The following is a 26201-nucleotide window of genomic DNA, read 5'->3' on the forward strand; positions in this document are numbered from 1 at the left end:
CTTCTTTCTACCCTCAGAACATCACCCTAACACTTTTCGGAGGTCCACTGAGTGCCCAAAGGAGCAGAGAGAGCAGCTCCTCCCCTTCCATTCACTTGAAAGGGGAATAATACTACATTGGAGAGAAAACTGAAGACCTATCAAGAGCTACTGAAGAGTCACCGCAGAGCCCTGCGGGCTGCTCAGGAGAAAGAGCGGATAACACAGGAAAGAACCGGGGCCGCCACAGCAAACCCTCTGAGGCCCCGGCCTGCAGATGGGACAGGCTGGCCCTCTTTCCTGCTGCTCCAGGGCCAGCAAAGACCAGAGAAGAATACAAAGAAAAGGAGCCACAACAACCCCCAGCCACCTCCACCTGCGCCCACCCAGCCCAGGGCTGCTCCTGGTCTCTGAAGCTACATCTTCAGGACCCCAGGCCACACTCTGGACTCGACTCAGCCACAGTAGGGAACTCAAGCTGCTAACAGTGCAAGCCCAGGCGCTGTTTCTCTGGGGCAATAGCAGCCAAGCAAAACCCACAGCATGAAGGAACAGGCTTCAAGGACTCTTCTATATCTACAAATCAGAAATCGAGAAGGACAGCCAGGAGACAAATGGTCCACCACCAGCTACAGCCCCTGGCCGTCTGTGACTGAGGAGAGCCTACCAAAGACTGATCATCAGGCCGGTCCATGCACCCAAGGGGCTGAGCAAAAAGAAATTAGAATCTGGAATTCATTACTAGCAGAACCATCACTCAATGGTCAGGATGACTAAGGGCACTTTCAGACATACCAGTACTAGAAAACTTGCCCCTTCCCACAATAAGATAGACCCTTGCTGAGAATGTCTGGAATACTGTGCCAGAGACAAGGAACACAGAGGCAGGTAGACCCTGGTGACAGCAAGACGTGGGGACCTCGCCAGCCAAAGGACTCCAAACACAACACAACACAAAGTTGGAACAAGAAGTTAGAATTCCTTTGGTTTTAAATTTTCCAAGAAACATCTTATCCTTGTCCAAGGACCTGCCAATCACAATACAACCACCCAACAATTTGGCCTTTCCTCCAGGGCACTTTACTGACGAAGACAGAAACATGGCTATGGTGATGCCCAAGCAAGAGGAAGGAGAAAATAGAGTTTCAAAGCTCAGTTTAAATATCTGTACTCAGAAAGAAAAAAAAATATCTTCGCTAGAACCTTAACATATTTGTGTTATCATGTTGAGCTGAGAGGTCATTATTAAGCTTAAAGAGTGCTTGAAATAAATGGGAGACTCATTCACGGCTCTTCATCCCTCTTCCATGCTCTGCACAGCTCCCAGCAGAGCTGCAGGAGAGCCTCTTGATTAGCATAAGGACCCAGCTCCGGAGTCACGCTGTGTCCACAGCAGCCACCACGATGTCCCGGGGCAAACTCCCTCTAACAACAAGCAGACAGGCCTTTCACCATCAAGTCAAACTTTTGCTTCTAAGAAGAAAAGGGGTCTAACCCCAAGAAGCTCGGGAATGAGGAAAATGCAGGGAAAACAGTGAAAAACATTTCAGGAAAAGATTAATTAGAGATTGGAGATGTGTCAACCATCCGGAGGAGAGGCACGAGCTCGGCTCTCAGAACATCCTGTGCTAGGGATGGGAGGGCAGGTGTCCCCCAGCCAGGATGCTGTTTCTTATGAAATGAAGATGGATCCCTTGCCTCCTTCCCAACCCCACCCCATGCTTCATTAGATCTGTCCCTTGCTAGCACTCTCTACACCATGGCCACTTTGCAAAGTGGGCATCACCACTGCGGCACAGAGTCATTAGTCCTCATGGTCCTTATCATCATAAATTACCATCTGTGAACATTAGCTCTTGAACCAATTGCAAATGCCCATTGCCTTCAATACCGTGGAGGTCGCTGTGAACCAGAAGTTACCAGGCACGAGTCAGGACAACTATCCTAATACTCCACTCCCATTAGCCCAGCTCTGGGACATAGGGGGTTGAAGGTGGTGCGTTGGGAGAGTCCAGTCACGAAAGCTATTCTAAAGATTAGAGACCTGGGAGCCATCAGGCTAGAGTGCAAGCAACACCATGAGCCAGAGCTTCTGGAAACATCTGGTCACTGAATCCTCACAATGACCAGGAGACGTGGGTGTTAATCACATGAACAGATTGGGACTGAGGGAGGCTTAACTGAGTTAAACAGCAAGTGTCCAGGTTAGAATTTGAGATCCCTAAGATCCAGAACATAATCTTTAAGCCACCTCTATTTGGCTTGAAAAGGGGCTAGAGCTGGGGCAGGCATCACCACATTGGCAGAAGAGAGCTCAGAGTTTGAGGCCCAGAGCCTGCTGTGGAAAGGAGCAGAGAATTCTTAAAGACCAAGGGCACCTAGCGGGACCAGTGACAAGTTCCTAGCCCTCCTAAACTTTTGCTGTCATGGTTGCCTATAAATAAAACTGCTTTGACTTAAGGAATTCTTTCCTTCACCTTCCTGAACTTGGCATTCCCTTTGATAAAAGAAGAGTGTAGCAGCAGCTTCCTGGAACACTGAGAAACTCTTTGCAGTGGCTCTCTGCCCAACTCAGACACCGCTAACTCCAGAGTGGGACACGGGCCTCTCTGGAGGGACTTGGGAAATTCTGAGCTAATCTGGGTCCTATCTAATCACTCTTGGAAAGCTCTTTAATACTTATAAGATCAAAAAGGACTCTCTAGTCCCTCACCACAGGATGTCTGGGCAGCAGAGCTCGCCCCGACTGAGCGTCAGAATCTCCTGGGTCTCCTAGAAAAATGGATGCCAGAATTTTCCCCATAGGTTGTGATTAGCAGGACAGCAACTCAAAAGGCTTCCTTCTGGGCTCTCTTCTTCTCAGCAATTCTCCCAGATCCTGCCTGGCGTGTCTCACCTATAAGGCCACATGAGCTCAGAGATCTTCTTTCCAAGGCCCAGCAGAGGAAACTGGCAGGGAGAACTGAGGCCAAAGGGGCGGAAGCTTCTAGAGGCTGGAGTCCACTCAGGCCACCTCCAGCCTCAGATAGTGACCTCTTATTTCCTCCTCCCATGGCCAGCTCCCAGGTGGCTTCATCTGAAAAGCCTCCCTGGTTTCTTCCCACAACACCCCTCTGATCCTACCCACCCCACCTGGGATCCAGCCTCTTAATCAAAGTCACATTATTAGTGTCACAGTGTAGTCTGTCCCACCAAAGAGGCTGGGACCCCCAACAGCAGCCACCAGGAGTTTTCATCATTGAATTCCCAAGATCCAACCGATGCTTCCAAAATAAATGAGAATGTACATTGTGAGCCAATATAACTAATAATCACTACATCTGCATCCTCATGGAAATTAATTTTCTTTTATTTATACATTGCTGGTAAAAAATTAAATAAATAATTCTGGGTTCAAAATAGCACTTCTCAAGCCTTGAGTATTTGCTTCTCATCTTCATGGATGTTTCCACATCCATGTACCTACTACCGCCATTGTTATTTACTTCATATTTTTGTTTGGATTAAATTATTTTTAATGGAAATAAATGAATGCAAAAAAAATCTTAGCACTAGAAACTAAGATATGAAAATGTCTTCAAGACCTTAGGAGAAGCCAACATGAAGAAAAATGCACCAACTTCAGAAAAAGAAAATGTTAATGATTGGTCTATTTTAAATTTTCTACTATTCAAAAGATGCCATTGCTCGAGTTAAAAGGTAAGCCAAGGAGTGAGAGAAGATGTTCGCTCTGTATATATCCAAAGGACTCACCAGTATCTTTAAAAAAAAAAGCAAATAAACCAAAAAGCTCTCATATAAATCAGCAAGGAAAACAACAAGCAAATGAACAAAAGACCTGCATGGGTGTTCATAAAAGAAGGCATCCTACAAAATGGGCAAGTGAACTGAATAGACACTTCACAAAAGATGAAATTCAAATGGCCAGTAAATGCATGAAAAAATGCTCAACATCACTGGCAATCAGAGAGATGCAAATCAAAACTTCCCTGAGATCTCACCTAACTCCAACTAGAATGGCAATCATTCAAAACACAAACAACAACAGATGCTGGCGAGGATGTGGAGAAGTGGGAACTCTAAGACATTGTTGGTGGGATTGCAAATTAGTGCAACCACTTTGGAAAACAGTATGGAGAATCCTCAGAAGAATGGGAACAAACCTACCATTCTATCCAGCAATACCACTTCTGGGTATCTACCTAAAAGAAAAGAAACCAAACTACCAAACTAATGCATGTGTATCTATGTTCATAGCTGCACAATTCACCATAGCCAAAATATGGAACCAGCCAAGATGTCCATCAACAGATGAATGGATTACAAAACTGTGGGATATGTACACATGGAATTTTACTCAGCCATAAAAAAACTCAATTACATCATTTCAGGGAAATGGATGGAACTGGAGGACATTATGCTAAGTGAGATTAGTCAGTCACAAAAAATAAGAAATCAGATGCTTTCCCTAATATGTGAAGCTAAGGAGAAATGGGTCATAGGAGGAACTCTAGACGAAAAAGGAAATCCTATAGAGGAGCAAACAAGACAACCTAAAGGAGGGGATGGAAGGGGGGAAGAAGGAAATTCTCTAAAACACACAATGTACTTAAACATATCAAAGTCAACCACTAAGCCAAGTAAGGGAAGGAGCGATGGGAAGGGAATGGGGTGGAAATTGGGTAGGGGTTAAATTGGTGATGTGTGCATGTCTGTACACACAAGTTTTTCCCCCAATATGATGTATTAATATAATGCACCAATAAAAATTTAACAAATAAAAAATAAAAAAAATAAAAGAAGGCATCCTAATGGCAAGTAAGCTGAGTCATTAAAAATCAGGGAAATGCAAATTAAGACCATACTGAGATATCAGTACACACTACCAAAACCAATAAAATAGAGAAGACTGGCATACCAAATGTTGGCCTCCAAGGAAAAGAAGCAACTGGAACTCTCATCCACTGCTTGTGGGCGTGTTAAGTAGTATAATCAGTTTGGAAATTTCTCTAGCAATATTCACTAAGGATACATAATCACACCTAATGATGCAATAATTCCTCTGGAAAAATGCACAATACATGCATTCATACATACACCACACATCCTTTCACACATATATCATATATGCATTCATACATATACCACACATTCATTCATACATACATCATACATGAATTCATACACACACCACACATCCATTCATACATACATCATGCATGTATTCATACATACACCTAAAGACTTATACAAGAACGATTCTAACTACACTATCTCTGAGTCAAAAATGAAAGTAACTCACCGGGCGTGGTGCCACACACTTGTAATCCCCGCGTTTGGGAGGCAGAGGCAGGAGGATGCGTTTGGGAGGCAAGAGGCAGGAGGATCGAGGCCAGCCGCGCTGGCTTAAGAGACCCTGTTTCAAAAATATAGAAAATAGGTCTGGGAGTGTAGCCCAGAGGTAGAAGGGTTTCCAAGAACCCCAGTACCACAAAAAAAATGAAAGTAACTCAAATGCCCATCAATATGAGAATGAATAAAAACTAATTCTGCAATAGAATACCATAAATCAATTGAAGCAAATGAGCCAGCCGGGCGTGGTGGTGCACACTTGTAATCCCAGCACTCGAAAGGCTGAGCTGGAGGATCGCAGTTCACGGAGAGCCTCAGCTACTTAGGCCCTCCGCAACTCAGTGAGACCCTGTTTCAAAATAAAGAATAAAGCCAGGCATGGTGGCGCACGCTTGTAATCCCCATGCTTGGGAGGTGGAGACAGGAGGATCGCGCAGGTTCTAAGCCAGCCCCGCTGGCATAAGAGACCCTGTTTCCAAATAAAAATATAAAAATAGGTGTCTGGGAGTATAACCCAGAGGGAGAAGGGTTTCCAGGAACCCCAGTAAAACAAAAAATAAATAAATAAACAAACAAACAAACAAACAAACAGGGCAGGAGGGTGTAGCTCAAATGTAGAATGCCCCTGGGCTCCATCCCCAGACCCCCACACACAAAAAAAATTAAATGAGCGATACTATACACAATAACATGGTTGAACCTTATAAATATAATATTGAGCTAAAGTAGTCAGACACAAGAGTACATGATATATGGTTCCATGCATATTACCAAGTTCAAAAGTAGGCAAAAGTTACCTTCCTCTGAGGGTTGTGAACTCTGGGGAGAAGCAGAATGACAGGCTGTGGCGGTGGGAGACCTCAGGGGTCAGAGATGTTCTATTTCTTATTCCAGATCATAGATGTAATGGTGCATTCACATGAAGTGCGAGTGGTAGCTATGACAACCCACATCCGTGAATGGTGGTCGTGCAACCCAACAAGTTACCTCCTTATGATTTCTATATGTCACTGTATATATGTCAGGCTTCATTTAAAAAGGGCTTAGCTTCCCCTGGCTACTACAGCATACTAAGGCCAAACAAAGTCTATTTACCCAAATTAGAAGAAACAGAAGAAAGCTATGACAAATGTAAGGAAAAAAGCCAATCTCAACAGTCATATCCTATATGACTCCATGTATCTAATTGTCTTAGAGTAACAAAATTATACAGAAGAGAACAGATTAGTGGTTGCCAATGGGTAGGAACTGGGAAGGTGGGTGTGGCCACAAAGAAGAAGCACAAAGAACCTTGATAGGATAGTGGTCATTCCATGATAAAGTATACAGCAATAAATGCATAAGACTGAACACACACACGCACGCACACCGAAACTGGAATATACTCTGTGGCTTATATCAATGTCCATTTCTGGTTTTGTCATTGTTCTACAGTGGTCAGCATTGGAAGGGCAGAGCACAGGGTGAATAGGATCCTTCTCCCTGTGTGACGGCTTGCAGCTTCCCGGGGATCCATAATTCTAACAAATAAAAAGATTTTTTTAAAAGAGATTTTAAAAGGAAAATTTTTCTAACACTTTGTTTGTTCAGGATCATTTAATGGATCTCATAAAACTAACAGTTGTTCACAGATTTGGGGGAATTCTCTTTTAAAATCTTGCAACCTCTCCAAAACTTACCCTGAAAATGCAACAAAAAATAAAAGAAAATACTTAGAACAATTCTCCAACCAAATGCCAGATGTGGAATAATATTCACCATGTGTGAGTCAGATGGAGAGAGTCAAGGGAAAAAGAGCTTCCCAGAGGAAGGGGGGAAATAAAACACTTTTCATCCAGTTGAAAATCCAGGGTCTGTAGTAATTAGAAAAGATAGGAGGCTATTGTGAATGGGATTGTGTCCTGGACTTCTTTTTCAGTTTCAGTGGATTCATGGTTGGTATAAAAAATAATAAAATACTTAGAAATAAATCTAACCATAGAAAATAAAAGATCTCTATGATGAAAATAATATAACACTGAAGAAAGAAATTGAAGATCTTAGAAGATGAAAAAAACTCACATGTTCTTAGATAGACAGAAACTGGCCATACTATATAAAATGATTTATAGGTTAAATGCAATCCCTACCAAAATGCCAACGACATATTTAACAGAGCTAGAAAAAAACAATATTACAATTGTTTTTTCAAACAAAAACCTATAATTTTCAAAGCAATTCTGAGCAATAAGAACCATACTAAAATTATCACCATACCTGATTTCAAATTATACTACAGAGCTATTGTAACAAAAATGGCATGGTATTGGCACAAAAACAGACACATAGATTAACGGAATATAATAGAAGGTACAGAAAAAAATCCATGCACTTATAATGAGTTGTTTTTTGACAAAGGAGCCAGAAATATACACTGGAGGAAAGACAACCTTTTCGACAAATGGTGTGGGGAAAACTGGATATTCATACATAGAAGAATTAGATCCCTATCTCTTTAAATTAGATCCCTATCTCTCACTCTGCACCAGACAACTTGAGATGGATCAAAGACCAGAAATTACGCGATTACTGGAGGAAAGTATGGGACCAAGTATCTAACATAAAGGCTCTGATAGAAACTTTCCCAATAAGACCCCCAAGGCTTAGAAAATAAAACCAAGAGCCAGTTAGTGAGGTTGCATCACATTCAAACTTTCTACACAGCAAAGGAAATAATCAAGAGTCTAGACAAAGCCTGCTTAATGGGAAAAAATATTTTCTAGCTAACTCCTCTGATAGAGGACAGAATATATAAAGAACTCAAAAAATTAATACTAAAAAAGGACCCAGTCAAGAAATAGAAAATTGAATAGACACTTCTTAAAAGAAGAAATACAATTTGCCAATAAATGTATGGAAACATGTCCGACCTCACTAGCAAATAAGGAAAAGCAAATCAATACTACATTGTATTTCCATCTAAGTCCAGTTGAAACAGAAACCATCAAGAATATAAACAACAAAAAAAATGCTAGCAAGAATGTGGGAAAATTGGAACTCTTATACACTGTCGGAGGAATTGTACATTTCCACAGTACGACCACTTTAGAAATCAGTATGGCGGTTCCTCAAAAAACTAGAAATGGAGCCACCATATAATCCAACCCATGTATACCATTTCTTGGTACTTGTTTAAAAGAATTAAGGCAGCATATTATGACAATACATGCATAACCATGTTTACAGAAGTAGAATTCACAGTGGCCTAATTATGGAACCAGCCTAGGTGCCTGTCAACAAATGGATAAAAAAAATATGGTACATATACACAATGGAATCATACTCAGCCATAAAGAAGAACAAAATCATGTCATTTTCAGGCAAATAAATGGAACTAGAGACTATTATGCTAAGAGAGATCCACCAGTCTCAGAAAGTCAAAGGTTTTATGTTTCTTCTCATATATGGAAGTTAGAGGGAAAATAGGAAACATAAGGAACTTTAAATAATGTGGGAAGAGACCTGTAGAGCAGCGTAGGGGGATTGAGGGAGTAGAATACCAAACAGCTAAAAATAAATTTATTCGAATATGTGCAAGACCTATAGAAAATATTATGATAAGTATTAAAGAGAATATAATACTTGGAGAGATATACCATGTTCATGGATTGGAAGATTCAAGGTTGAAAATATATTTATTCTCCCCAAACTGATTTGTGAAATCATGACAATTCTTATCAAAATCCCAAGAGAATTTTTCTCACACCTGACTAGATAGAGTAAATGCATGTGTGTGACTGAACACATGCACGGGCCCACACATATGTGTACACAAAATGGATCAAGGACATCAATACTTTTGAAGAAGTTCTAAGAGATATCAAGATTTGTTATAAAGTTACAGTGTTTTAGAGATTGAAATATTTCATGCATGAGTAAAAAATGATTCATTATAAAAAAAAATAAGCCAGAAAACAAAGTCAGAACTAAATGGACACTTAATATAAAACAGAAGCAACACTGCAAAATAGTACAGGGGCAGTTGTCTTTCCCTGAGTACTACCTTAGTTCATCCAGGTTGTTTTACCAGAACACCATATACTGCATGGCTTGGCAGCAACAGAAATGTATTTTTCCCAGTTCTGGAGCCTGGGAAGTCTAAGACCAAGTCACCAGTAGATCCAGTGTACAGGGAGGGCCTGTTTCCTGATTCATAGCTAGCAGCTATTTCTCTCTACATCCACACAGGTGGAAGGGGCCAGGCAGCCTTGGAGATCTTTTACAAGAGCATTAATCCCACTGGTGGGGACTCCATCCTCATGAGCTAATCTACCCAAGAGCCCCACCTCCAAATAGCATCACCTTGGGGGTTAGGATCCCAACATAGGAATTCTGTAAGACATAAACATAGTCTATAGTATGCATTTGCTCCTTTCATTGTCAAATGTTTAATAAGCCAGAAAATAAATATATTTAGAACAATTTCCACCTTAAGTGTCTTAAATGTCTTTTTTGGTAAAGTTTTAGGGTTTGACATAAAAAAAAATTTGGGGGGTTTTCTGTCAAATCCATTTCAGAGTCAGCAAAGCAAAAGGAAGAGAGAGTGTCAGGACTGAAGCTTTGAGAAGATGAAGAAACATCTTCCTCCGAGTGTTACAAGAGAGAAATCCCCAAGAGTGACGAAAGCACCTGTGCTGGGCTGGGAAGGAGCTGCAGCCCTAGAATCTCTCCCCAGAGTGGACCCATGTGTGCTTGATTAACGAGAGCCACATGGGGACCATGGGGTAATTCAAATGAGCACAGCCCTCTTATGCCACCCATGGGCGCTACCAAGCACGTCAGCGCTCTGTCCCTGGGTTTCTGTATGGCGAGTACACCCGAGCCCTTGTCTGTTCTCAATGCCGGGAGGCTATTTCTGGCACAGCGCACTGCTCGGTAAACAGGTCTGCCATTCTTGTTAAGTGCTGTTGCCAAGAGTGGGCTCATCTGAGGCCGGATCTGTTAGGACCCTGCTCTTAAGCACACATAGTCTCTCAGGGACAAGAGCCGCACATCGGAGTCACTGTGATGTGAGAGGAGGGGACCAGGACCATGGGAAAAAGGCATAGGAAAGCAAGAGCTCAGGGAGGCTTCCTGGAGGCAGCATTGCAGAACACTGGCATTCCCAGCAGGAGCTGGCAAACCACAGCCCACAGGAAAGCCAACTCGGGCCCAGCACCTGCTTCTGTATGGCCCACGAGATAAGCATAGTTTTTATGCATTTTTAAGGGCGACATCTTAAGTGGTTACATAAGTACTTACATGATGTCTTCTATTTTGCCTCTTAGCCAATAAAGCATAAAATATTTATGATCTGATCTTTTAAAATGTTTTTTTTTCTTGTATTCCCAATACTTGCGAGGCTGAGACAGGAGGATCCCAGGTTCGAGGACAGCCTCAGCAACAAGTAAGGCTCTCACCAACCTAATAAGATCCTGTTTCAAAATAAAACTAAAAATATGGCTGGGGTATAGCTCAAAGGTAGAATTCCCCTGGGTTTAATTCCTAGTGCCACAAAAATAAAGAATGCTTTTTTCTTTTTTCTTTCTTTTTTTTTTTTTGTTCTGTTTTTAGTATAGGAGTATTCTAGCTCTGAACTATACTCCCAGCCTTATTTTATTTTTTATTTGGAAATAGAGTCTCACTAAGTTACTGAAAGTCTTACTAAGTTGCTGAGGCTGGTTTCAAACCTGTGATCCTTCTGTCTCAGCCTCCCACACAGCATAATTATAGGCATGCACCACCATATCTGATTTAAAAACAAAAAGCATTTTCTGATATCTGTTCTAAAAACACAAAAAATCCCAAGATATCAATCAAAACCAGCTAATATTTCTTGGTAATTTTCTGTATATTGTGTGTACTGCATTCTGCACACATCATATAATCATCACAGGATACCTCTAAAGGGGGATTATGTCAGCTTCACAGAGGAGAAAACTGAGTTATAGCAAAGTTAATCACTTATCCAGAGTCTCACAGCCTGTAAGTGTTTAATTCAATTCTAAAGCTGTCCTCTCAACTACCAAGAGTCCCTGCTGGTCTAAGTCCCTGGAGAAAGGCAGAGGCTCAAAGCACAGGACACAGGTGAAAAACACACTTCCATCTAGCTAGAAAAAAGGGAAATGGGTCCAGTCATTGCTAAGTTGGAGATCATTTTGCAAGCCATGCATGGTAACTGTTGTAGGCATATGGTCATTTCACTGCAATACTGTTTATAGTAGCAAAAGATTGGAAACAACATAAAGGTCCATCATTCAGTGATTAGATGATGGGACATCCAATTTATGGAATACCGTGTAACCTTTTAAAAATTGAGAATATTCTTTACCTCTGTTGTATCAGTCAGCTATTGCTGTGTAACAAACAATTATAAACTCAAAATGGCATGCAAAAATAACTTCTTTCTCAGGTGCCAGTGGATCAGCTGGGTGGTTCTAAGCTAGAGATTGGACCCACATTCATTCCATTCACAGCTCAGGCTTCTTAGAGCAGTGACTTAGGTGTGTATATTTGGGAGCAAGCAAAGCCTCCTAAACCCTCGCTCAGCTCTGGCACAACAAGGACCAGCCTAAAGCCAAGGGACTTTCACCTTTTAAGAAGGGAACTGAAAAGTTATATAGCAAAAGATACAGATGTAGGGAGAGGTGAAGAAATGATCAGTAATTTAACTAACCTCGTACACTATTATAGAACAACATCCAGAATGTATTTGGTATATCTTACGATTGGATGCTGCTCTATGGTCATGGTGACAGCCAGGTTCATGGTTTCTTGTGGGAAGCCACTTAGGCTTTCCCCTAGATTAGTGTCTCTGACTCAGCTGACTGTCCTTTGCCCAGAGTCAACAAGGTTTGGGGAGAAGATCAGATGGTGATGGCACAAGGGTACTGATTAACCTATCTGTAATGTATGTGCTTTGGATTGGTCTGTATTGTATTCTGGTGGTGATAGCACAAGAATGTTGATTGACCTGTAGCTGTGTATAAATACCTCTGGAAAAGCAAACCCCGTGTCGGCACAATAAAGATGAGACTGAACCAGAAGTAGGCGTCGGCCAGGAGCATCGGCGCAATAGAGAATACTGACCCAGGCATAGTTGTCGACCCATAGGAAATATTGACCCAGGAACAGGAATCGGCCAGTAGAGATAGTAGGCTGGCGGCTCCCCCACATTAGAATTAAAAATTCTTCATCCTCACACCTCTCTTCAGAACCCGTACTTCTGCCAGCTGGCTCCGGCAGTCTCTCCCTCAACCCCAAAGCTTCTCAAGCATGACTTCCACAAGTGGAACAAACCTTTCAACACTATCCATGCGCACAACTCGATGTGGTTACCACCTGCTCTGACCACCACCTGGACATGACATAGTGGACACCTGGACCACCCCACTTTCTCCCATGTCTCCATCAAGGTCCCCTAGTGGACCTGAGAAGATGCTGAGAGGAGGGGAAATCTAAGTCCTGAGAACACCTAGCCACACATCTGAGGCCTGGTCTCCCTCAGGGCCTGACTCCAGGCCCGGTTCTGCCATGACACCTGTCCCCATGCACAACCTCCACAGCCACCACTGTCTCTCCCTCACACAGCTGCATATCAGGGATCCCCAGCTGCTCTTCCCCTCCCAGGCTCTCCTCAATTCCTCCTTTTCAACCCCTCTTTTTTGGTGTGTGTGTGTGTGTGTGTGTGTGTGTGTGTGCACTTGGGTACTGGGGATTGAACCCAATGACATTCTACCTCTGAGCTACACTCCAGCCTTTTTATTTTTTTATTTTGAAATAAGGTCTCATTAAGTTGCTGAGAAGCTTGCTAATATGTTGAGACTGGTCTCAAACTTGCAATCCTCCTGTTTCAGCCTTCCAAGTAGCAGTCTGGAAAAAAATTTTAGAATATTCACAGACCAAAATTATACCAAGGCCATCAGAACTATGATGACTTCTTTGAGGAAGTGATCCCATCCTAATAGAAATACGAGGCAAGTCAAGAAAAAGTCCTGGATGAGGCCATGGGCGTAAGGGCAACAAAGAAGGCAACCTCAGGCGTGTGTGTGTGTGTGTGTGTGTGTGTGTGTGTGTGTGTGTGTGTAAAGAAATGGGTCTTCAAAATCTTCTGAAAGTATCTCTCCAAAAGTGTATAACTTCCAATTCTGAGAATAAAGATCTAAGATCATTCAAAACAACCCTTCTGCTAAAGCCACTTAAAAAAACATGGACAAATTATGTGTGTAAATATGTCTGAAGGCACTTAAAGATTAACCAGCGAAGAAATGCCAGGCCCAGATCTGACAGCAGTGAGAACCCGGAGGGCCCCTGAGGCCGGCGCGCTAACCTGCCTCAGCCTGCGGCATTTGGGGGCCTGAAGGAACAGCTGGTGTTTCAACAGCCCGCCCGGATGGAGGGACGAAACGTCAACACCCTGGGCCCACGCAAGCTGAGAAGACTTAGCACCACCCCGTTAATGAGACCCTGAAGGACCAGAAACACAGCCCAGCATAGCACTGCGTACTCAGTAAGCCCTTCTGCAGACAGAGTCCTCTCGGTGGGCAGGGGGGACGGCGCGCCTCACTCTAAGGAGGAATATACTCTCTGTTTGGCAGGTGATTGTGGAAGTTCATTATTATTGACTTCTGTTTTTATTTTAGGATGCGCTGTTAGTCATAGCCATGATTTCTTTGATGGTGAGCTCTTAAAAACACAGCCCAAATCATTGCCTAGTGCCTAGGGGCCATGCAATTTATTTGTCACAATCTGCCCGGTGACACAGCTTACGGGCTCACATGGCAGCTGAAAGTGAATTCAGTCTCTGCGAGTGCAAACTGTGAACTGTCCTGTTTATTTGGGACAGCAGGATGGCAAAGCAAAGAAGTCTACAATCAGAAAGCTTGGGTTCAAGTCTCTGATGTGCCACTTACAAGCTGGATAACACTGGGCAAATTGCTTACATTACTGACCCTTATTTTTCTTATCTGTAAAATGGAAATAATAATAATAATAATAATAATAATAATAATAATGCTCAGAGGGGCACTGGGAGATGTCAAATACAGAGTACCTGGCAAGTCCATAAGTACTAAACAAATGGCTGCTATTACTAATGCTAGCAAAAAGGTGATTCTGGATATCATACTTTAGAATAACAAAGCGACGTGTCAGGCACAGTGGGACATGCCTATAATAATCCCAGTACTTGAGAGTCTGACACAGGAGGATCACGGGTTTGAGGCTAGCCTCAGTAACTTAGTAAGTCCCTGTTTCAGAACAAAGAACGAGCTGGGCGTGGTGACGCACGCTTGTAATCCAGCATTCGGGAGGCTGAGACCGGAGGATCGTGGTTGGCGGACAGCCTCAGCGACTTAGTGAGGCCCTCTCCGCAACTCAGTGAGACCCTGTTTCATTTCACAATAAAGAATAAAAACTAGGGCAGGGGGTGTGGCTTGGAGGTCAAATGCCCCTGGGTTCCACCCCCAGACCCGTAAAAAAAAAAAAAAAGGAACAAAATAGGGGGTGTAGCTCAGAGGTAGCATGCCTTGGGTTCAATTCCCCCCCAAAAAGAGAATAACAAGGAGACAATAACGGTGATATGACAGCCGATCATAGTACTAGCTATCGCTAGTCCATGGGTCTGGAACTAACACCTCCCAACATTCTAAGGTAAGTAATTACAGGATCAGAATTTTCACATAGCTCAGGTCCCAGGCCTAGCGTTGCATACTGTGGAAACAGAACATTGATCTCTGACCCCAGGGGCCCCTGGGCCAGACTGGGAGATAAGAAACGTACAGCCAGGACTATGGGACGCGGAGCAGCTCTACAGCGAAGGAGACAATGTTGTCCTGGGAGGGAGGGATGGGTGGGGACCGTGGCTCAAAGATCCAGGGGATTTAGAAGGGGCTTGAGTGAGCCAGTCGGGAAAACCTGGCTTAGCAGGAGGCCCACAGAAGATGTGCACCCTGCAAGTCCTCAGCCCTGGACCAGTGACGGGACGGGGCGGGGCTCTCCCAGAGCCCTACTTACTCTCTCTGACCTCCTCTTGGGCCGTGGGGACAGCGTGGCCATCGCTGGCAGCCTTCTCGGGGCTCTTGCTTCTCCTGCCTTTTCTGTTGCTACTTTTACCTAGAGAGAGAAAAGGAGACGATGCCTTTATTTCTGCACGCACGTCAGGGCTGCTTCGGGTGCGAGAGCTCACCGTCCCGTCCTGCAGAGCAGCACCTCCAGCTCTGCTCCTGTCCCCGGAGATGGTGCCCTGGACTCTGAGGCATCCGTGGTTAAAGGACAGGAAGCGTGTGAAACACACCCCTAACAAAAGCAACGCACGCATGCAGGCCGTTACCGTTCTAAGACTGCAAGGCGCTCGTGCCCTCCCTGAGGCCCGGAGGTGCCACACATCTGTGCTGGAGCTGGAAACAGAAAGCTGCACTTCAGACCCCAGAGCCGGCATCTTCCACCCTGCTGGCTTCTCCCGCCAAATTCTCCAAGGCTGCCACTTAGGGACCTGGGGTGATGATGTGAAAGGACTCAGTGAACCCACCAGGGAAATGAACCCTTCCAAGGGCACAGTCCATGGTGCTCACGCCCGGAAAGCCCGCTCGCCGTGGCCTGAGCAGCTACCCGTAGAGCACGCAGGGCAGCCGCCAGCGCGTGCTTTGTCCCGCCAGAACTCTGCACGTGCTGCTCTTCCTGCAGGAGAACCTCCCCTTCACTCTCTAGCTAATTGGCTCCAGCCCACCTGGAGAATCTCGGCTCTGTCATCAGCTAATTAGGCTGGCTTTCCAGAACTCTCCACCTAAATCTAATATAGCATCTCTCTGGGGTCAGCTTGCCTCTAGGCAGAGCCTGATGCTCTCAGGAGTTTGGGGAGAAGAGGGGAGGGAAGTAGGATGAGGTCGTGGAAGGAGCCAGGTCTTAGCCTGAGCCTGGTTCACTGGTCACCTGGGAGCTTGAAGCAGAAACCGTCCCCGTCCCCAAGATAAGGTGCAGCCTTCCAGGGCACGTCTACTGGAAAGGGAAGAACTGTGAGCCACCTGTCAGGCTCCCAGCAGCTGGGGGATGGCTGTGCTCTGTGATGGGGACTGGGGGCTCTGGCAGCCTCCTCTGCAGCTCCACACACCGGTCCTGTGCGCGGCTTCCCAGCAGCGGTGCTCAGGGGCGGGGCTGCATCTGGCCTTGCTCACTACTAGGCTATTGCCAGTCGGCCACATAGCAGGATGTGATGAATGAAGCAGTGGACCAATGGACAGACAGACAAAAACAAGAGAAGAGCAGATTTGTGGAGAAAGATACTGGGAGAATAACTGTTCTTTTAAAGAGACTTTATAATGCAAGTAAAAGCTGAGCATGGTGGCATGCCTGTAATCCCAGCATTCAGGAAGCTGAGACAGGAGGATCACAGTTCGCAGACAGCCTCAGCTACTTAGAGAGGCCCTTTGCAACTCAGAGAGATCCTGTTTCAAAATAAAGAATAAAGCCGGGCGTGGTGGCGCACGCTTGTAATCCCCGCGTTTGGGAGGCGGAGACAGGAGGATCGCACAGGTTCGAAGCCAGCCACGCTGGCTTAAGAGACACTGTTTCCAAATAAAAAGGATAAAATAGGTCTGGGAGTGTACTCCGGAGGTAGAAGGGTTTCCAGCAACCCCAGTACCACCAAAAAAATAATAAATAAAAGTAAAGAATAAAAAATAGGGGTGAAAGTGTAGCTCGGAGGTAGAATGACCCTGGGTTATATCCCCAGTACCGAAAAAATAAATAAATAAATAAAAAAGAATACAAGTAAAATACCCAAAATAACTTGTGGCTCGTGCCAATGAATGAAATCATTCCAGATAATTTGACAATCGCCTCTTTTGCCCAAAAAGAATTATTTTCTTGTTAAGAAAACCCTAAGTCATCAAGTAACGCCAAGGCACACTGGGACCCGCTAAGGGAAATCTCTTTTTTGTTATATTTTTGAGTGATACCCTCTGGAAATAGCTTCCATTTTTTTATATAAGCTCAAAAGAAATCACAAAATTAAATGTCCCATTTCAGGCCCTGATGCCAGAAAATGGATGCTTTCACAATGGCTGGAGGAGGACTGGCCCAGAGCGTGGATCACATCAGCATCTGCTTGGTGCCACCCAGCTCAGTCCTGATTCCATGGGCCGGAATGTCATGGCCGGTACCCACTGGAGACAGCTGTTTCCAAAGGAGCCTGGTGGAGGGTCTGCAAAGACCTTGTTTGTTTAGGAAAACTGGCAGCACAAGTGAGGCTGAGTTTGATGTGGTAGGAAGATACGAGGTTTTACGAAAGAAAAAAAGTTTATAAACTACAAACAGAAAAAGCCAAAGTTCTGGGAAAGAATGTTCTGTTCTAGCCCTCTCGGGAAGTCAGATTCATTGCAAGCCTCCTCCCAGCCAGGCCACCTCCCTGGAGCCTTCCGAGGTCACACAGAGAAAGCTGGCAGCAGAGAGCCAGCCCAGGTGACACCCGGCACCACAGTGAGGGAAACCAGCATGCTCAGCTGTGGGCACCCAGAGAGGTCCAGGTGGACCACGTAGGGAACAGAGTCCCCAAAGGTAGTGGCCAATGGCGCAGGGATCATGGGCAAGGGCTGACCACCTTTGTCCAGGCAGGTGGTGGTCAGGAGGACTGCCTGAGAGCCCGGCTCAGTGTTGGGTCCACCCCATCTATCTGCCCTGCAGGTTTGTGGAGAAAGGTACGTTGTGGTCAGATATAGGATGGCCCCTTGAAGAGCTCCAAATTGGTGTTTGGGGCTGATGTGACTGAGTCAGGAGGGTTGTGATCGCGGAAGTGGATACATTCATTACAGTGGATGTACTTGGGTGGCACCTGGTAGGTTCATGGGGTGTGGCTAGAGGTGGGTCCCTGGGTGAGGCCTTGGGGCTTACATAAAGGGTTCTTCCTCCCCTGTTCCTGTTCCCTCTCTTGCTTCCGGCCTCCATGATGTGAGGAGCTCAGCCCATGTGCTCTCTTTCGACCATGGCTGAGGCCCGCGGTCCCCAGCCTCACATGGGCTGAGCTAGAAACTGTAAGAAAATAAATCTGCTTACCTCTAAGTTGTGTGGTCAGGTATTTATATTATGGCTGCAAGAATGCTGACAGATACCATGCACAAAGAATAAGAATCTATTATGTTAAAGAGACTTTAAAATGCAAACCAAAATACCCCAAACAGCTGGCGGCTTGTGCCAATTAACAAAGCCATTTCAGATTATTAGACAGTCACCTCCTCCTCAGAAAGATGTCTTATTCTCAGCGTGTCCTCAGGAGTCCTGCTTTACCTGTCTACCTTGGCTGCCTCTTCAGTAGAAGCCAGCAGCGCCTGCCAGAGGCAGTTGTTACAGAGAAAGAACTTAATGGTGTGGGGGGAGTGTTCAGGGAGACGCCAAATCATTATCCTTGAACAAAAGATGGCTTCTATCTTTTCATGGTCAATGCTGTTGTTTTAGTCTGCTATTCCATCACTATGGCCAAAAGACCAGACATACAACTGAGAGGAAGAAAGGTTCATTTGGGCTCGCTGTTTCAGAGGTACAGTCCACAGTCGGCCAACTCTAAGGAAGATATCATGATGGCACGGCAAAGGACAGCAAAGGACAGCAGCTCTTCTCATGGCAGTGGGAAGACAGAAAGAGACAGAGAAGCAGCAGCACCCAGTGACCCAGCTCCTCCAGGCACAGCCACTGTCTAAGTTACCACCCAGTAATTCCACTCAAATCGTTAGCCCTTCATTGGACTTATCCACTGAGGAGATTTGACCTGATTCGGTTATTTCACCTCTGAATATTGTTGCCCTGCCAACACACGAGCCTTTCCAGCGACATTCTCTATTCAAACCCTGACAGTTATCATAGAGCCCCACACATCACAAAGCACCATTCCAGTTGCTAACAGCTAACGTGTAATGTGGCTCACAATTTACAAGGTCTTCTCACTCGAATGTAGCACTCGACCTTGGCAAGGACTCACTGAGAACAGGAGGTTAATCACAAATTTAACTGCACAGATGGGGAGACTGAGGCTCAGAACAGGAAGAGGTCTGCTCCGGGCATGACCAGCTGGAGACCCATCCAAGTCTGAGCCCGCCCTCCCCAGCTGGCTCACAGGCCTCCTTTGCACGGCCCCCTCCTCTCTTATAATGAGAAAGGCAACATATGGTCTGTACAGATGAAAGAAGAAAGTAAAGTGGAAATAGTCTTCAGAGAAGGAGCCAGCACCAAATCAACTTCTCCATCTGGGCCGCGTGACAACACAGAATTCCTTAGAAGTAGCAAACTGAACTGCCAATGCAGGCCACATGTTCTATTCTGGTCTACGGTGATAAATATAATTCTTCTAGGTTAATAGAAAACTATTTTCCCCTCTCTATACAAGAATCTTACAGTAGCAAAGCCCCAGAAACTGAAAATCCTTTGCTGTGCCGCAGTTTTACATTTCCCCAGGAAATTCCAGTCCCGCACGGCTCTGAATTCCCCTGGAGGAGGGACCTGGCCCAGGGCACTCACTTCCTTGTCTGTGTCTTTTCCATTAGGAGGAAGAACTGACCATTGGGTTCTCGGGAGCTCCCCAGAAATGGAGCCTCAAGGCCCCAGGACAATCACAGCTTTCTAACCCATCATGAACACGCAGATATGCAGAGAACCCTCACGCAGCGAGCTGGGGAGGCTTCACCAGTGGACACAGAAGCTAAGCAGCGGTAATTAGAAAGCCCTGCTCTGTGCGGACATAAGCAGAAAAGGGGGCCAGGGCACAGCAAGCAAATGGCCTATGCCCCTGTCCAATTCTGAGGACAGACAGTTCCCAGAGGAAACACGAGTCCGGGGGTTCACCCTGAGAGGTGGCTCAGTGGTTGAATGATGCTCCTGCCTGTAGAGACTGGTGAATTCTGTGGTCTAGCAGGGAGGGGAGGTTGTGGGGTAGACATGGGAGCACTAGTATGATTTCCCAAGTGCTTCTTACCAGGCTCACACCAAAATGAGATAATCATACAATCAATTGAACAGTCTCTCCCCAGCCCTCCTCTGTATGTCCATCTATCTCCATTCTGTCCTCCCTGTGAAACCAGCCTGGGTCAGCCCTGACCCCTCTGGACCAGACTCTCAGGCGGACGTCTGTCTCCAGGAGACCTGGGGCCCGAGGGACAGTGGGGTCAGTGGGGCTCTAGTGCCTTAGTGACCAGCACTCCCACTCTCTGCGGTCAGCAGCTTCCTGACTCACAGCCAGATGGATCCTTTGCTTCACAGGAGACACAATGGTAACGGCAGCAGCAGGCACAGGCGGGCCTGTGTGGGCACTGTGCAGGGCGCTTTGTACCTGCCCGTCCCGGACTGGTTCCACCTGGAACCAAGCCTGAGCCAAGAAGGCCTGGGAGACGACTGGATCTGGGAGGTGACGTCATAGAAAAGGACACGCAGGTCACAGTGTGCTACCTGGTAGGGCCCACAGGGCAACCTGGCCAGGTCCGAGGAATGGGGCAGAGGCATCACTGAGCTGCCCTCCAGAGCCCAAGGGGCTGGACACTGGCCACCCGACTCCAAGCCTGGGGAAGTGGGGTGTTATCATCTCCACCCCACGGTGAGAAATCAAGAAGGCCCACGAGCCCCCAAGGGCCAGACTTGGAGCAGCTCCCATGCTTCACGTGGTCCAGGTATCCATACAGATCCATGGCATCAGGTGTCAAGTTAGCATCTGAAGGGGCTCTGCGCCCACCAGGATGCCAGGTGAGTGGGAACACCAGCCCTTTCCACAGCCAGCCAAGGAAACCCCAATGCTGGGGACCCGTGATCCCAGAGAGGCAGCGGCAGGGGCCTGAGCAGGTCAAGAGACAGAGAGCAGAGCTCGTCACTGCTGGCTATGCCAAGCCTGAGTGTACAGCTCCCGAGACCCTCGGGGACATCCAGGCTCCAGGGGCCAGGCTTCCTTTATCCCGGCACCAAAGGCACCAACCACCATGAAGTCTGGCAGTCACAGACTCGTGGGGTCCACAGGGAAGCATGATGGCTATTTTTATGGATCAGAGCATGCAAGCCAGCTCCTCAACTTAAAAGAGTCCCACCCTTTATTATCCAGGCACAAGCCCTGGTTTCTAGAACCCTGGGCACAGGCAGGAGGGAATGTGCCAACACTGAGTTGACTTTGGAAAGCATTTTGGAAAGGGCGGAAGCGCCTTAGAAAGCTGGTTTTTCTTTTTTTTATAATACATCCTTTCCCTCGGAGTTTTATAGGGAGTCGACCTGGACCAAAAGCTTCGGATTGAATTCTTAAAGTGAGCGTAGAATCTGACGCTGAGTCTCGCTTGTTAGTTGTTTAACTGTGCTAACAGCGTCATGGTGCTTTCTTTTAATCTGCTTTAAAATATTTACAGACATGTTCTCCTAATCCTCACACTCCAGCTCTGTCCAAGAGAAGACATTTCCATCCACAGGCCAAACTGCAGCACTGGGAAGAGGTGAAGCCAGCTCACCAGGAAGAGGTGAAGCCCGTTCCACAACAGGCTGAGCTTTGCTTATACTCAAACATGGTCAAGTAACGCCTTGGTTGTTATCACACACACACACACTTCAGAGTCACAACACGGTACAAATGCAAACTAGATGTGTTTGGGCCCAGACATAAGAACAGCCATGGCTCGCTGCCTGCTTTGCAAATTCCACGGGCTCCGGACTCTGGTCTTGAAACAGGTATTCCAATCGCAGTGCATGAAGAAAACTGCAGACAAACTTACAAGCAGAAACTCAAGTGAAAGGCGATATTGCTGAGCCTGCTTCTGAGCCAAGATGCAATACAGGAGAAAGAAAAATCCTTCGGATCATTTATTCAGACCCTTGTATGTTTTTTTGCTTCTTGTTGCTGAGTAGAAGGGGCTAAGTGAGCTCTGTAACTGAGTATATTACTCACTTCCATTTTATTCTTTTAAAGGGCATGGCCACAAATGAAGACATTGATTCGGAGAGGCCGTGCAAAGTCAGCATACCCCAATTCACAGGCATGCCTCCTGGGGCCCTGATGTTATTCTTCACCCTGGGATTAAAAACTGAGGGCCTGAGGCTCACTCCCTGGACCCCAAAATATCCCACTGCAGGGACAGGGAAACCAAACTTCAGCTGGGAACAGATCAATACATAGAACTGGAAAGAAGCAGGTTGTCAAGCCTGTATGAACATTCCAGCAATCAGTCCTGTTCAACCAGTGAACGGGATCCTGGAGGTAGTGAGAGCCCAGCTGTGGCAGAGTGTCCACAGAGGCTGTGCGCGGTCGGAATCCTGCAGCACACATGGCTCTCCCTCCAAGTGGTGACCACTGGGTTCCTTCAAGCTCTAAAGTTCTGGGATGAACTGCTGTTCACATAAAGGATCTCAAAGTTCTATGATACAACTTCAAAAAATGATCACACACACACACACACACACACACACACACACACACACACACTGAAAACCGAATAACACTGTGATCTGGTTAACACTATTGAAAGGTGTGGATTTCCTGGTTTCCATGCTGTATACAGCAGTGACTCTCAAACCCTGGGGGTACCGTGCTATGTCTAGAGACATCTGATGCCCGATGGGAGGGTTTTACTGGTGGGTCAGGGCCAGGGGTGCTGCTCAACATGCTATCTGCACAGGACTCCGACGTGTGCATCACACAACTCGTACACGCACCGTAACCAAAAGGATGTCAGTACCGCCAAGGTTGAGAAACCCTGTGCTCCAGTTATCTGAGCTTTATCATTGGTGGAAACTGTGAAGTCGGTGGGTACATAAGACCTTGCTGTGCTATTTTTGCAATTTCCTGTGAATCTAGAACTATTTTAGACTAAAAAGCTAAATAAATATCTTTAAAGATTCCATTGCATTCAGCATATCACGGCTTTACTCTTCTGACATTTTTAAACCCTTCATGCGTTAAGTGTCGCCTCCTTGAGGATACACTGCCCGAGCCCCGGCTACTTATTTTGACACCCACATTTCTGTGCAACTCTCAGCACAGCGGCTATTTCCTCAAAGTCTGCCAACGTCTATGAGGTCTGCAAGGGCAGGTAGCAGGCTGTCTTTGTACCTGGTGCTGAACTGGTTTTGGTTTTTGTTTGTTTGTTTGTTTGTTTGTTTGTTTGTTTTTTGCGGTACTGGGGGTTGAACCCAGAGGCATTCTACCCCCGACCTATATCCTGAGCCCTATTTTTTTATTCTTTATTTTGAAACAGGATCTCACCAAGTTACAAAGGACCACATTAAGTAGCTGAGGCTGTCCGCAAACCACAATCTTCCTGTCTCAGCCTCCCAAATGCTGGGATTACATGCGTGCGCCACCACGCCCGGCTTAGGAAAGATCTCTGAAATGAGTGCAGGGTTCACAGGGGGCTGGGCACAACTGCGAGTTGCAGGAGAACTGCAAGCTGCTGCTGAAAAGCTTCTGTAGCAATGGACAGTGGAGCACAGTAGCAGGTGCTTCTCTTCCTATCAGCAGGCGAAGAAGCTGAAGCTCAGGAAGTGGGGTCGGGTCCCCAGGTCCCCCAGCCGGTGAGCCCCAGACCCGGGTGGCAAGCAGTCTGTGGCTTCTTCCTCCTCCCCTTGCCACTGCACCCAGGGACAACCAGAACATAACAGGAGTCTCTCCTCCAACCGCCCTGCCATGCTAAACACAGAGCAGATTAAAAAAATAATAATAATAGTAACATGTGGATTTGACTCCAATCACCAAACCAAAGAGGCCTTGAGTAACCAGCACAGAAGGGCTTCCAAGTCTCCCAAGTCAGCAAGGGCCACTGAACAACTTATTTTCAGGTTCCTCATCAGGAACATAGCAAGAACATCTGCCCTCCAGCACCAGAGAGAACTGATGAATGGGTGCAGGGAGCTCCTGTTCACTGTTGGCATTCTAAAAGCGAGTGCCTCTCACACTCCTCTTATCAGCTGCAGGCTTTTGCATGTCTTAGTTTTTATAACTCCATGGAAACACTGGGAGGTCTGGACGGTTCTGCTCAGGGTTATGCGACTCACAGAATTGCCTGTGAAACATGGCGGGGCCTCGTGAGGTACAAAGGTGTGCTCAGATCAGGCCTTCCTTTCCAGCGCCTCCACCTCCACCACTCCCCCCGGTCGCCAGCACTGCTGAACCAGGAGTGCTGCAACAGCAGCCCTGGCACCTGGGTGCTTTCAGGGACGGCTCCTGCAAGGCTGCAGAATTAGGCCACAACCCTGCTCGCTCCCCACAGCTGGCTGACTTCCTAAGACTGCAGCCTTTGCAACTGACAACTGAGCAAAGACCCTTTGGAACAATTAAGAGAAAGCCCCACTTCACAAGATTAGCGCAGTAAACCAAGCGGAAGTCCTGCCTCCCAGACAGGCCTGGCAGAAACCAAGGATGCATCTGAGAAGGGCGTGAGGGAAGAAGGGAAAGCAGGACACCCCAGCTGCCAACCACCACGGAGCTCCCCAGGTCTCCTGCAGCCCACCCTCTCCATCCAGGCAGAGAGGTGGCTGCAGCAGCCACCATTAATGGGCCTGGGGCACAGGGACCTGAGTTGCAAGGGGACCTGAGCTGCACAGGGACCTGAGTTGCAAAGGGGACCTGAGTTGCAAGGGGACCTGAGTTGCACAGGGACCTGAGTTGCAAAGGGGACCTGAGTTGCAAGGGGACCTGAGTAGCACTAGGTCCTGAGTTAGTTGCACAGGGACCTGAGTTGCAAAGGGGACCTGAGTTGCAAGGGGACCTGAGTTGCACAGGGACCTGAGTTGCAAAGGGGACCTGAGTTGCAAGGGGACCTGAGTAGCACTAGGTCCTGAGTTAGTTGCACAGGGACCTGAGTTGCAAAGGGGACCTGAGTTGCATGGGGACCTAAGTTGCAAAGTGGACCTGAGTTGCACTGGGCGGGGAGCTATACATTTAACTCGAGCTCTGCAGAGGATTAAAGGGACCCACTGACAAGGGGAGGGAGGGACTGAGAGGGGACGCTGGCTGGGTACAGGCTCACTGGCAGGACTCCCCACAGGGGCCTTCTGCCAAAACAGGCCAGCTTCACATGGCCAAATGGGAAGCTCACTCAAGAAAATGCCCCGGAGAAGCCTGGATAAGTGGACAGACAGGAAGAATCTCTGGCTGAAAGACCTGTTGTCTAGAGAATTGGAGCCTGGGGCGGGAATGTGGGTCTCAGAGGGCGCAGATGCAGTCGCGAGGGAGGCGGGCACCCCGGGGAGGCTGGCTGGCGCCCTCATCCCGACAGACCGGGAGCCAGCTGTACCCTTGAGGTGCACGATGACGGCTGCCCCCTTAGACCACCCAGACAGGGCAGAAAGTTACCTGACGCAGGCGGAGGGGACTCTGCCGCGAACTTCTCCCTCTTGGGAACCTTCTTGGGCTTGGTGGCCCTCTTGGGCGGCCTGGGCTCCGGTGGCTGCAGCTCCTGCTCCTCCTCCCCGGCGCCCTCGGGCAGCGGCGGCGTGAAGGGCTCGGGCTGGGGCTCCCGGCTCCAGGGCTCCTGCACCACGTAGTAGTCGGGGTCCTCGAGGGCTGTGCCCTGGGATCCCGCCCCAGCCAGGGCCATGGCCAGGAGTACCAGGGCCAGCGCGGCGGCCCCACGGCGAGCCATGCCCGCTCCGCCCGCGCCCTGGGCAGGGTCCGGGTCACTGCAGCGCCGGGCGGGCTGAGGCTGAGGCGCGGGGCAGGGGCGCTGGCGCAGCGTGTGACCGGCCGCCGGGCGGGGCTGGGCTGGGCTGGGCTGGGCTGGGCGCGGGGCGGGCCAGGGGCTCGGCCCGCCCTCCCCAGTCCTGTCCCGGGATCCCAGGCGGTCCCGCAGGCAGGTGTTGGAGCCCCTTCACCCTGGAACTCCCTCTAGACTTCCTTTCCGCACTCTGGG

General features: G+C 47.2%; 1 protein-coding gene across 1 annotated transcript in view; it reads right to left on the bottom strand.

Moving 5' to 3' along the window:
* The window catches only part of CPXM2 (carboxypeptidase X, M14 family member 2), a gene marked incomplete at both ends in the record, with an annotated part of 142766 nt that extends 116832 nt beyond the window's left edge, over positions 1–25934 (bottom strand). Inside the window, 2 exons of the mRNA XM_080694879.1 lie at positions 15364–15462; positions 25646–25934. Of these exons, the coding sequence (XP_080551005.1) occupies positions 15364–15462; positions 25646–25934 (388 nt within the window). The remainder of the gene's footprint in view (positions 1–15363; positions 15463–25645) is intronic.
* Positions 25935–26201: the final 267 nt, after the last annotated feature.

The sequence above is a fragment of the Muscardinus avellanarius genome (assembly GCF_963383645.1).
Source record: "Muscardinus avellanarius genome assembly, chromosome: 4".
NCBI classification, from domain to species: Eukaryota; Metazoa; Chordata; class Mammalia; order Rodentia; family Gliridae; genus Muscardinus; species Muscardinus avellanarius.